Source organism: Mixophyes fleayi, chromosome 8 (assembly GCF_038048845.1).
Source record: "Mixophyes fleayi isolate aMixFle1 chromosome 8, aMixFle1.hap1, whole genome shotgun sequence".
NCBI classification, from domain to species: domain Eukaryota; kingdom Metazoa; phylum Chordata; class Amphibia; order Anura; family Limnodynastidae; genus Mixophyes; species Mixophyes fleayi.
Window position 1 is genome coordinate 19,844,866 of NC_134409.1, and position 13,892 is coordinate 19,858,757.

A 13,892-nucleotide genomic window follows, 5' to 3' on the forward strand; every position below is an offset into this window, starting at 1 on the left:
TGGTTACATTTTTCAAACATCCAGCTAGTTAATGTGAGCTTGAGATCTTACGAGTTTAAATATATTTTGTTTCAATGTAAATCACGACTCTGTATGATACAAAACTAATACAGTACCTGCTCCAAAGGCAAAGAAGAAACTCTTGTCCCGGTTTTCCCTCAGGAGACCCATCACCCGTCTTGCCATCCTTTCATTCCTTTTATAAATGAGTTCCTGTCTGAAATAAATGTCTATCTCCTGAGCGGTAACCTGATCGTTTGACGGGAGAGTGGTGTTGATAAAGTTTGGGAGCTGCAAAAAAAAAAAAAAAAAAGACAGAAAGAAAATATGGTGAAAATGGAAGAAAGTGTCTGTACCTTGAATTTAAAGCCTAAAGCCATTCATACACTCCAAAAACATACTAGTAGGTTAATTGGCTGCTAACAAATTGACCCTAACCTGTCTGTCTATCTGTGTGTGTGTGTTAGGGAATTTAGACTGTAAGCCCCAATGGGGCAGGGACTGATGTGAATGAGTTCTCTGTACAGCGCTGCGGAATTAGTGGCGCTATATAAATAAATGGTGATGATGATGATGATACATATTCATTGGGGCGGATGAAGAACAGTCAACCTCAGGTAACCACAAGAGGACGTTTTGCAATGAGACTGTACCAGTTATTATATAGGTGAAGCTTATTGAAGGAGGGCTGCACCTTAGAGTCTGCTTTCTGGTTTGCGGTTGTAATAATTAAGCAGATCATTAGAGTCTTAGCAATTGCTGTTGGTAGGATTGTTATGAATTAACAAGGGGCACACAGGATCTGTGGCTTGCAGATTGGTGAGTAATTGAGATGATTGGCAAAAATCTACATTTCGCAATCTCACCATGTACAATCAGCCACAGAGCCTGTGTAAATCATAGGTTTCTCTTATTAACTGTCTTTCCTCCAGTCACAGTGGCTGAAAATCTGCTTAACACTAGAGTCACCTATAACAATATTTTATCTACTAAATATACATTATGAGGGGGCAATTGGAGAAGAACTTTTGAGGCAGTGGACATCCTTTCCCAAGCACAATAGGCATTTCAAATCACCTTGGTTTTCCACCGGTCAACCAAGATGGTCTAAACAGTGCACTTCAAGTTGTATGTGGGCTTCTTCCGGTTGCTCTGGTTTCCTCCCACACTCCAAAAACATACTAGTAGGTCAATTGGCTATTACATTGACATTAGCCTCTCTCTGTCTGTCTGTCTGTGTGTGTATGTTATGGAATTTAGACAGTAAGCTCCAATGGAGCAGGGACTGTTGTGAGTGAGATCTCTGTACAGCGCTGCGGACTTAGTGGCGGTATATAAGTAGATGATTATGATGATGATGCCTGCTCTCCGCTCTCAGGAGACGGTTCCACAATCCAGAATTGGCTTTAGATTTCAAAAAAATTGGAAGAGACGCAATGGCCAATTGTGTACACGTCACATCATAGTCCAAATTCCTACCACTGTAGAACCATTCCTGCTATTAAATTCAGGTTTTTAGTTTCCTCTCCGCCCAGCAAGAAACATGAAAATATGCTCCACCACCACGATATCTCAATTGAATAATCTTGCTCTGCAAAGTGATATGTCACTTTTTCAGTGCTACACAAAATTAGATACAGTAGTGTGCTTACGTCGTCAGGTTTGGCGAAAGCACTGGGAGGCGCCCTAACCAGTGAGCTCCCCCTTCTCAGAGACAGCGCCCCGACCTCACTGCCTCTTACTTTAGCAAACGGTCGGTGAACACGGCATTCTCTGCTCCTCAGAGTGGGAACGTGGCGCTTGGTTGTGACATCATAGCCAATGGCCACATTCCCAGCCTATCACAGACATGGCGTAGCAGTAGTTGGATGCTTCACTTGTAAGAGGATTTTCCTCCATGCCAACGGGGGGCACCATGTGAGGCATTAAAAACCCTGGAGGAGTGACATTACGTCACTCATTCAGTGTTATAGGTGCCCCTTAACTATTGGCGCCCTAGGCAACCACCTCGGTTCACCTAATTGTATCGCCAGGCGTGTGCGCTATATGACTACACCAAAGAGGATTTTACACAACATCAGTAGTTTGGCGCTCCGTAAGTGACCTCTAGTTTATACTTTATTCTATAACTGTAATGAATAGCAGAGTCAGCCCTACATCCACCTTAAAATTACATTCCACCCAATACAGACTATTCATCTGCTGTGTAGTGTTGTAATTCAAAGCTTTTTACCATGACAAACATGATATACAGCCGACTGCAACAGTCATTGTTGGGGCTTTTAAAGTGGACAAAAGAATAAATGCAGACATTAACGGCACACAGTAACTGCCAATTTACTTTAACTCAGGGCAAAACTGTCAAAACATTGGGGACAGAGCACGGTGCAGACCCGTGCAATCAGTCTCTGCTGAGTTTGTTTGATGTAAAAGGACATTTCTTTATGTTCCATAAAACAAACCCTAATTATGATTGATGGAGCCATGCATAGACCGGCTCGTAGCTCCACCAGGATGGAGTGGATGTAAAAGGTAGCCATTCACATTATCTAAACATCTGACAGCAAATGATCACAATCAGCACTCATTATACCATATATAGTGCAGTCAGTTTAAATATAGCATTACTCATGGTGCTTTGTGTGTTCCTAGGGGCGATTAACCCTTTCACCGCCGGGAGACATCCAGCAGAACTGTTATGTTTCCCTGCGTGTTTGTTTGCATATGATTGCCACACATTGACGTAACAACTTTCTATTTTCAGCGTCTTGCCTTTCAGCGGGAAGAGACTCCAGGTGTTGCGTTACACATAGCTATCACTGAGGAGTAGACATGTTGCAATGAGTTGGAATCCAAACAGCAATGCGTTATTTTAAAGTATGTTACTATCAACTGCTGCTTCGTTACAGTGTAGTTCTGTGTAATATTAAATCGGTCCCTGAACACTTAGGCTGGGTACACGTCTAGAGAACATTTCTCCCGATGAGCTAACGATTATACCAACGACTGAGATACAAAAAGCCCCGATCAACTGCCGATTCCTGTGTACACACTATACACATTTTACACGATTTACCGTCAGATCTGTGCTCTTCATCTGTCTTAACCATCGGCTGAAAAGATGGTGACTCTGCACACTCCATAGAGATCCATGGACATTGCCGGTCCTGAGCGCATACACACTGCAGGATTGGAAGGACATTGTTCCATTGTTGAAAGAGATCTTTAGTCCATTTATAAAATCAAATGATATGATGCGCTTTGGAACGATAATCGTTCATCGTTGGAGTGTACATACTGATGCAATATGGGCCCAGTTCTTTATCATGTCCTTGGCCCGATAATTGGGTGAAAAACCTGTAGTGTGCACCCAGCCTTATTGTCTTACACCTTACAAGCTTTAAATGGGTCAAAGAAAGGACACGTAAAATTATTAAAAACAGACCAGCACTAAGTACTAAATGTCATTTCCGAAAGTGCAGTGCAAATTCTGTTTTATGACATTACGACTCTACTTTAGCGCAAATGCATCCATTTTTATGAAAAAGTACATTTTTCGGCCAGCCATGCAGGGGTGGTTTCTGGGTCTCCAGAAACCACCCCCCCCCCCCCTGCACTAACTAAGTGGCCGCCATAGCGGCACTATCCTATACAGCAGCCACGGCGCTGTCAAAGAAGCGTTCACGGCGGTGCTGTATTGTATACAGCAACGCCGTGGACGCTTCTTTGACAGCGCTGCGGCTGCTGTATAGGACAGCGCTGCCGATACGGAGCTGCTGCGCATGTCTCTCGTGTGTTTTTTTTTGGGGGGGTTCCCCCCCCCCTGACAATCCTGCGTGCGCCCCTGAGCCAAGATTGCTGCTTCTGTGGGGATGAAAAATGTAGTTCTTCGAAGCTGGGTGGATGTGGGGCATTCCTTGCTGAGTGTTCCCAGTTATGTGCCCACATGCCAAAACATTGATTTTTATTATCAAGACAAGATTATTTCACTGAGATCCAAGGGATAGAGAATGTGGTGTTCTCTGTTTTGCAGGGATGGGGACTACATAGCATTTCACATCAAAAGATTTTGAATTTTCTAGGTACTCAGGAGGTGATTTTTGCACCTTTAATTTTTTTTATGGGAAAGCACATTACTAAGTGGAATTCAGACAATATGTGCCTGATTCATTATCATCATCATCATCATTTATTTATATAGCGCCACTAATTCCGCAGTGCTGTACAGAGAACTCACTCACATCAGTCCCTGACCAATTGGAGCTTACAGTCTAACTTCCCTAACATACACTAAAGAAAGTAAAGCAAAAAAATGAGTAACTTTGAACCTTCGCAAAACCACGTTAAAATGCAAGAGGTGCAAATGAGTTTATTATTTTGCACATAAGAAAAATACTGGCTGCTTTGTCATGTAGGACACAAATACTTGATACATATATTTTGACATTTGACATTAAAAGTTGATCTAGGACATGCTCTACCCCAATTATAAATCTGTCTCCGCATTTTATCTTTACCTCCCCCCTCCAATCCAACATGGTTTTGCAAAGGTTCAAAGTTACTCATTTATTTTGCTTTACTTTCCTTAATGAATAAGGCCCCATATGGATAACATTGCTGCCTCACATCGCTCAGATCATGGGTTCAAATCTGACCTGGGGGTGAATGTATTAATGTAGCGATTCTAGCAGATCGCTAATAATCAGCAACTTTGCCGGCATAATTTAAAACGGCAATGGGTTTAAATGCAAAACTTACCTTTAAACCCATTGCCATTTTAAGTTATGCCGGCAAAGTCGTGGAATATCGGCGATTTGCTAGAATCGCTACTTAATACATTTATTCCCTGGTCCTATCTATGTATGTTCTCCCCATGATTGGGTGTCCTCCGGGTGCTCCGTTTCATCCCACACTCCAAAATTATACTGTAAGTTAATTGGCTTCTGACGAAATATGCTAGAAAATACAAATTGTAAGATCCAGGGACCGATGTGAATGATTACATATTCTTTGTAAAGCGCTGCATAATATGTAGGCCCTATGTAAAAGACCAAAGGGCCGTTCCAACCTACGGACGCACACCTATGAAAGCACCAGGGAGGAAAATAGCTGGATGTGTGCCCCCCTATGTTTTGCACTTCTGTAGAATCCTTAACTGTTGCTTCTATTACTACACACAAAAGCGCCTGTATACATGTATTTCTGGGCAGGTCTATTTGTGTTGAAGGGGTCCATGCCAATGTAGTGATTTGTCTATGTTTACGTGGGTTAAAATGGATCAATACGGCGTAAAAGCGCCAAGCACGCACCTTGACTGACGAAACAACATTAACTTGGAGAAACGGCAAGATAAACCTCCTCTCATTGTTATTCCTATGGAGCTAATTTTTTTAAATTATTGGTTTAACCCACAAAATGGCCGTCTCAAGCCAACAAAATGGCTCCTTCTGCTCTTTAAAGTGAAGTATATGTTGGAGATCAGAGATCAGTTATGTGAGAATAATTATGGATGCTAGCCGGCCTTTGGCTAATAAACTAGCAGAGATCAGTCAGTTCAGAGGTGTGTCACTGACCGGGATATCAGCAATATGTCCATTAAGTAAATACAGATGATGATTCTGCCCTGCGATGCTGTCTGCAGTAGTACAATCAGGCTACCAACTGTTTGACGCCTGTTGCATTAATCATCCTAACGTCTCCCAGTTCAATCCCATTCTTAGCATTTGACATTCACCATGATTCACTGTAGTGAGGCAGCTGTTGTTACACTGATTTATTTAGGCCATTTGCCTCCTTAACGACCAGACCCAGATCAGGAACTCAAGACAAATTCCAAGGCAATTAGCAGGCTGTTAACCACAGTCACAGCTTGAAGCTGAGCTCTAAGACTTCGTGTCGGGACTGCACAGATCTCCCTGAAGTGTTCACTGGATGACAAGCCAACTTTCCATTTTCATTCATTCAGAAACAGTCATGAAGTGGTGGTTGTGATTGCAAAACTGGACCAGAGTTAATGCAAATGTACAAAATCACCTACTTATCAGACTGTGTTTACAGTTACACAACATTGACATATGTTTATAACTATACTCATTGTCATTGTATGTCTACGATAGTGCTGATTGCAGTGCGTCAGTTTTCACATCCTGAAAGGGGTGAAGCAAGTCATTAAGTTCATCAGATCAGGCATGTTTTAGGCATCTTGTGGGCAAGGCTTGGGCAGTTTGTGGGCAAGGCTAAATATGTTCTGATTAAACAAAAAATTTAAATGTTGGGAGTTATGGATTGGTTTCCCCATCGACAGACCAGAACATCCGTGTCCAATCAAGTCCTATGATGTCACACAACTGGGTGGAGCCTGTACATTTATCTCGGCATAACCTATCATGCGAAGTGACTCACGGAATGGGGATTTAAGTAGTAAATTATTAACATACTGTATTTATACATAAGAAGATAAGTTCTTGAACAAATAGGGGGCCTCTACGGCAGAGGTAGGTGCCTTGATGTCGATCACTTATGAAGCATAAAATAGGGCCCATAGGAAATAAATGTTTCTCCGAGTAAAATGGTAAACAGGGGTGGTGATTGGCTATCCCCAGAGAATATCCTTAGAAATTATTGCTGTCCCATAAAGATTATCTGAAGCGACATGAAAATACATAGCTGTAAAATGTATCTTAAATAGCCGCCAATTCACTATTTCCACATAGACTTGGTCAGAAGATCCAAAAGTGTCTCTTTTCTACATAGTCTCCAACCCAAGCCGGGTCCAATTTATTAACTTCTCTGTCATTCTTTGCCTTGGGGAGAAATTATAAACCCGCATAAAAATGCACCAACCTATCTCGGGGGTTCCAAAAAAGCAAAAGGAGGAACAAAAAAACTAAAGACAGAGAGTGAGAGTCTTGTTGAGGGAGACAAGTTAATTGCAGATCATCTTAATAATTAGTTGGGCTCAGTGTTCACTACAGAAAGAGAGGGGAAGGTTAAGTTGCAAGTATATTCATGAATATAAGCTTTAATAGATCACGTCAGATAGTGTAATGGTTTATGTCATTACCAGTGGCGGGAAACGGGATAGATAAATGCGGCCAGATGGGATACATCCTAGAATACTAAAAGACCTTAAAAGGGGTGGTGGTAACACCATTAACAGAATTATTCAATCAGTCACTAGCTACAGGAGTAATTCCAGAGGACTGGAAAAGGGTGAATGTAGTCCCACTACACAAAAGTAGAAGCAAGGAAGAGAGAAGCAACTGTTTATACAGTGGCCCTAACATCAGTAGTAGATAAATTGATAGAAACACTCTTAATAGAAAGAGTTGTAGTATATCTAAAATTCAGGAACTTACAGAATCCCAAAAAGCTTGGATTTATTGGGGGGAGAGTGTTTCAAACAAATATTATTGACTTTTTTGACTGGGTTACTAAAGTAATAGATCAAGGGGGGTGCATAGATGTAGCTTATCTAGACTTCAGTAAGGTTTTTGACACTGTCCCACATCGCAGACTGTTAAATAAACTCAAAAGCTTGGGATTGGATTCTAAGATGGGCGAATGGATAAGATCTAGGTTGCAGGAAATAAAACAGAGAGTTATAGTAAATGGAGTGCATTCACAGGAGGAAAAGGTTGCAAGTGGAGTACCCCATTGGACCAGTGCTCTTTAATATCTTTATTGGGGACATTGCAAATGGTATTGAAGGGAAAGTATGCCGTTTTGCAGATCACACAAAAGATATGCAGCAGGGTAGACACACAAGGAGAGATAAAACAAATGATTGATAGTCTAGGTAGACTAGAGAAATGGTCAAGAGCGTGGCAACTACAGTTTAATGCCAAAAAAATGCAAAATCATGCATTTGGGTATCAAAAACCCACAGGTTTAATATAGTATTAACAGCACTATAATGAAAACTACTGAGCAGGAAAGGGATCTAGGAGTCACTATTTCAGGTGAATTAAAGGCAGGTAAGCAATGTAATAAAGCAATGAGAAAGGCAAGTCAGATGCTTGGTTGTATAGGGAGAGGAATCAGTAGCAGAAAGAAAGAAGTAATAATGCCACTGTACAGGTCATTGGTACGGCCTCATCTAGAATACTGTGTTCAATTCTCTAGGCCATATCTCCAGAAGGATATAAATACATTAGAGACTGTACAAAGAAGGGCAACTAAAATGGTGCATGGCCTGCAGCACAAAACTTACCTGGAAAGACTAAAATATGTTAATATGTATAGTTTGTAGCAGGGCAGTGAAAAGGGAACATGATAGAAACTTTTAAACATGTCAATGGTTTTAACAAGATCCAGGACGGAAACATTCTACAAAGGAAGAGAAGTATTAGAACACGAGGACATGTACTGACACTGGGGGGAAGTAGGTTCAGAGGAAACTTGAAGAAAAACTACTTCACAGAAAGAGTAGTGGATAAGTGGAATAGCCTCCCATCAGAGGTGGTAGAGGCTAATACAGTAGAGCAGTTTAAACATGCTTGTGATAGACATAAGGATATCCTTACAAATAAATAAGGATCAAATAGGGTTGGAAGTTACCACTGGTTAAAACATGGACAGACCAGTTGGGACATGTGGTTCCTATCTGCTGTCAAATTCTATGTTCCCCCTCTGGGAGATCCTGAATGGGAGATCATGCGGCATGGGGTTAGGGCCAAAATTAGGTGATTTTTGCCAAATTGTCATAAGAGAAAGGCCTGCTCTCTGAGGGGTCCAGGAGAACTACCCGAAATTTGTAGACATTCCGAGGGAGTAGGCAAGCAAGTTATATCCACATAGTTTCATATGTCCATGTAGTATATGGAGGCATATAAAACTATGTACTTTGACATGTCCCAAAAACCACTCGCCCTATCAGGTCCACAAGACCAGCAACGACGGTATTTGTGTGAAACTTCCCGACCAGCGTGATAGAGGGAGACAGAGCCCCAAACCAGAAAAACTGCCAAGTATACATTTACATAGTTTCCTTAACCTCAAATACAACTATATGTTGCAGACAGATGTATCCCACCCATCTGAAATCCAGCTGTATTTTTATCTACATATATTTTTTCAATGCATTCTTCCTGCAGTTTTATCCACATATAAAATACCTCAGCAGCTGTTTCCCTACAGATGCCTCAGATACCCTCCAATACTTTTTTATCTTTCATCTGATAAGGAACGTCCTAGGGACCAGGCCACATGTCTCTGCCTCTTTATATGGACAGAAAAAGCATTTGTCTCCAAATCAAATTTTATCATTTAAAAGCATTTTGAAAGGATTTCAACAAGGGATTACTATAATATCCATGACCATTTGTGCATATCGTAAAGATCTATCCCTGGGTCAACTTGGAAGTGCTCCACAAATAGATATTATTTCTGTTCCATTTACTTACACATTTATTAAACAATTAAAAAGTGCTCAAAACAGCGAAAGGTGAAATGTAATGCTGCCTAGTGGGAAATGATACACTTGGTCAGATGATCACGTGGGGCCATAGCCGGAATAAGACTCTTGGGGCCCTAGGCAACATGCCGGTTTGGGACCCCTTCCCTCTTCCACAGAAAATAGAATATTAAAAATGGGTTAGGGTAATCTGAGTCCCCTGGCCGCTAGGTGGGAACTTAGGTTGCCTAATGGATGATACGGTTATCATTTGGAGGTAAAACTATAGTCCAGAAAGGTTTGAGGTTGCTTACTGACAACTGTAAAATGAATAAACAATGTAGTCATGCAAGCAAAATTACTAGCACAATACTAGGCTACATGTAAAGTGCTACGGAATCTGCTGGCACAATATAAAAAAATGATGATGATGATGTTGATGATGATGATGACGACGATAGGTAGAGGACTTAGCAGTAGAAGTAGGAATGTTTTGACTGTCCAGAGCTTTAGTTTGGCCATACTTTCCTACTTTAACTACCTCGCTTCTGGGAAATGCAGAGGCCAGGTAGGGAAAAAGGAAGTGGGTGAGGCTTGATGACTTGATTCTAGTGGTTAGCAATTCTGCCCCACAGCACTGGGGTCATGAGTTCGATTCCCGACCATGGCCTTATCTGTGTGGAGTTTGTATGTTCTCCTCGTGTTTGCGTGGGTTTTCTCTGGGTGCTCCGGTTTCCTCTCACACTCCAAAAACATACTGGTAGGTTAATTGGTTGCTATTAAATTGACCCTAGTCTGTGTTTCTGTCTGTCTGTGTGTATGTGTTAGGGAATTTAGACTGTAAGCTCCAAAGGGGCAGGGACTGATGTGGGTGAGTTCTCTGTACAGCGGTGCGCAATTAGTGGCGCTATATAAATAAATGATGATGATGATGATGATGATTATAAACATAGAGAGGCAATTGGAGGTGTTGACCATAGCAACCAATCAGATTCTAACTATCATTTATCTACTACCTTCTAGAAATTGATAGCTAGATTCTGATAGGTTGCTATGGGCAACACCTCCCCTATTCCTTTTTAGGAGCTGTAGCAAATCTAACCCCCGGTGTCAGTATCTGTATTGCCCATTTATCACTTTCAAAAAAGTGACTCTTAATACATGTTTAAAAATGTTTTCAATTAGTTTATATAGCTCTGCTTTATAACAAAGATACTCAAGAAGTCAGAGCTCAGAATGAAAACGTTAGACGATTTTTCGGATACAGCCCATAAAATGGACAGATGTTACTAATGAGCTACATACAGAGTAATCTCTCATGTAAGAAGTGTTTTTATTTCAAATGATAAAATTCTGGTTATTTCTCTGCTGCATTCCTCGTCCCTGTGCAAATATATAACTGAATAATAAATGGAGAGCCCTGTGATACTTATTGCTGCATATTAAAATGCACTTAGTAAATTAAACACTCGCTGTGATACAATTTGTTGAAAATCAGTTGCACATGTGGCAGAGATTTCCGTGTGAGCGTTTGAGCTGGACTGCACGAGGGCTGGTGTTGTTGTTTAAGAGCCTCTCAAACCAGTAACGTGAAATAACTGGGTGATTTCATTCCTGCCACTTAAAAATTAATTATACAGGGTAATAAAGGAAAGTTATGAATTTGTTTATAGGCAATGAGCTCCAAGTATCCTTAAGGGAGGCTTTCCGAGCACCTGGTGTGTGAACCTGGTTAAGAAACTTGAGATCTGCTAGTGTCCTTGACAACAAACTTGGTAAACTTCATGCTCTGCATCTGAACAATGCATTACCAGTGCTATTAAATGTGTATGTATATATATGCACAGTATCCAATGATAGGAATAAGTATATAAAGAATAGAAGGTGGCACTCAAAGGGTCTTAAAAAGTGAACAAATGCTAAAAAAAATTGTTTATCAACATTACTGAATCTTTTATATATATTATTAATATTATCGTATATTTGTAAGGCACCACAGTGCTCCAGAACGCCGTACAGTAGGGAAAACGGGACATAAATAAAACAGGGACGTACAAGGTAGACAAAATAAATGCAGACATGAAAACAAAGGGTATGAAGGACCCTGCTCATTAGAGAGCTTACATTCTAAGTGGAAGAGGGCACAGCTGAAACAAGAGGAGCGTGTGTGGCTCAGAGTGGAGATTGGGATAGATGTGAGGGTGTATTAGTGTGAATAGTGTTATCTAGGATAAGATCACCTCTAAAAAAGAGATGGGTTTTCAAAGAGCATCTAAAGATTTGAAGGCTGTGAGAAAGTCTGATTGGTTGTGGTAGGGAATTCCATAAGTGGGGAGCAGCACGGGAGAAGTCTTGTAGACTTGAGAGGTGGTTACCAGAGACAATGTGCAAGTCAGAGGCCTCGGGGGGAGAGTATTTTGATATGAGATTTGAGATGTATGCAGGGGTGGTGTTGCTGAGGGCTTATTAGGAAAAGGTGAGTAATTTAAATTTGATTTGGGAGGACACAGGGAGCCACTAAAGGGATTTGCAAAGTGGTGCAGCAGATGTGGAGCGGTGAGAGAGGAAGATGCAGCATTTAGGATGGATTGAAGTGTGGATATATGGGTGTCAGAAATGCCAGATAGCAGAAGGCTGCAATAATCAAGACGGGAAATGATGAGAGAATGGATAAGAGTTTTAGTAGCATGTTGAGTAAGAAAAGGGCGTATTCTGGCAATGTTTTTAAGGTGGAGTCGACAGGACTGAGAGAAAGTATGGATGTGAGGAATAAGGCAGAGGCCGGAGTCAAGTGTGACACCAACGCAGTGGGCTTGGGAGACTGCGGAAAATGTGGTGTTATTGACAGTGAGGGAGATTTTAGGGCAAGTGTTGACTCTAGTAGGAGGGATGATAATAAACACTGTTTTGGACATGTTGAGTTTTAGGTAGCGTTGGGACATCCATGTGGATATAGCAGAAAGATTATGGTTACACGAGATAGTACAGAATGTGTCATCAGAGTATAGATGGTATTGGAGGTCGAATGAGTGAGTTAGTGCCCCAAGAGAAGACGTGTACAATGAAAAAAGCAAAGAGCCAAGAACAGAGCCTTGTGGGACCGCAACAAATAGTGGGAATGGAGGGAAGAATATACCAGAGGTAAAATCACTAAAGGAACGGTTTGATAGGTAGGAAGTGAACCAGGAAAAAACTGTGTCACGGAGGCCAATGGAGTGAAGGGTGTGCAGGAGAAGAGGGTGATCAACAGTGTCAAAAGCAGCAGAGAGGTCCAGGAGAATGAGTATGGAGAAATGACCCTTAGGGCTAGATTTACTAAGCTGCGGGTTTGAAAAAGTGGGGATGTTGCCTATAGCAACCAGATTCTAGCTTTCATTTATTTAGTACCTTCTACAAAATGACAGCTAGAATCTGATTGGTTGCCATAGGCAACATCCCCACTTTTTCAAACCCGCATCTTAGTAAATCTAGCCCTTAGACTTTGCAGTAAGTAGATCATTGATCACTTTTGTTAGAGCAGTTTCAGTGGAATGTTGGGTGTGGAAGCCCGAGTGCAGAGAGTCCAGAATGGATAATATATATATATATATATATATATATATATATATATATATATATATATATATATATATATATATATATATATACACCTTTTTACTTTATTGACATTCTGTTTGATGGATAGATAGATAGATAGATAGATAGATAGATAGATAGATATGAGTTAGATAGATAGATAGATTTGAGATAGATATGAGAGAGATAGATAGATAGATAGATAGATAGATATGAGATAGATATGAGATAGATATGAGAAAGATAGATATGAGATAGATAGATATGAGATTGATATGAGAAAGATAGATATGAGATAGATAGATATGAGATAGATATGAGATAGACAGACAGATAGATATGAGATAGATAGATAGATAGATAGACATGATATGATATAGATAAGAGAAAGATACATATGAGATAGATAGATATGAGATAGATATGAGATAGATAGATATGAAATAGATAGATAGATAGATAGATAGATAGATAGATAGATATGAGATAGATAGATATGAGATAGATAGATAGATAGATAGATAGATAGATAGATAGATAGATAGATATGGGATAGATAGATAGATAGATAGATAGATAGATATGGGATAGATATGAGATAGATAAATATGAGATAGATATGAGATAGACAGACAGACAGACAAATAGATATGAGATAGATAGATAGATAGATAGATAGATATGAGATAGATATGAGATAGATATGAGATAGATAGATATGAGATAGATAGATAGATAGATAGATAGATAGATAGATAGATAGATAGATAGATATGAGATAGATAGATAGATAGATAGATAGATAGATAGATAGATAGATATGGGATAGATATGAGATAGATAAATATGAGATAGATATGAGATAGACAGACAGACAGACAAATATATATGAGATAGATAGATAGATAGATAGATAGATAGA

The 13,892-nt window shown here is 40.3% G+C and overlaps 1 protein-coding gene across 1 annotated transcript in view; it reads right to left on the reverse strand.

The window, feature by feature from the left end:
* Positions 1-13,892, reverse strand: part of TRABD2B (TraB domain containing 2B) — a 233,989-nt gene that overhangs the window by 108,708 nt on the left and 111,389 nt on the right. The window contains exon 4 of the mRNA XM_075182037.1: positions 117-291. Within this exon, the coding sequence (XP_075038138.1) occupies positions 117-291 (175 nt within the window). The remainder of the gene's footprint in view (positions 1-116; positions 292-13,892) is intronic.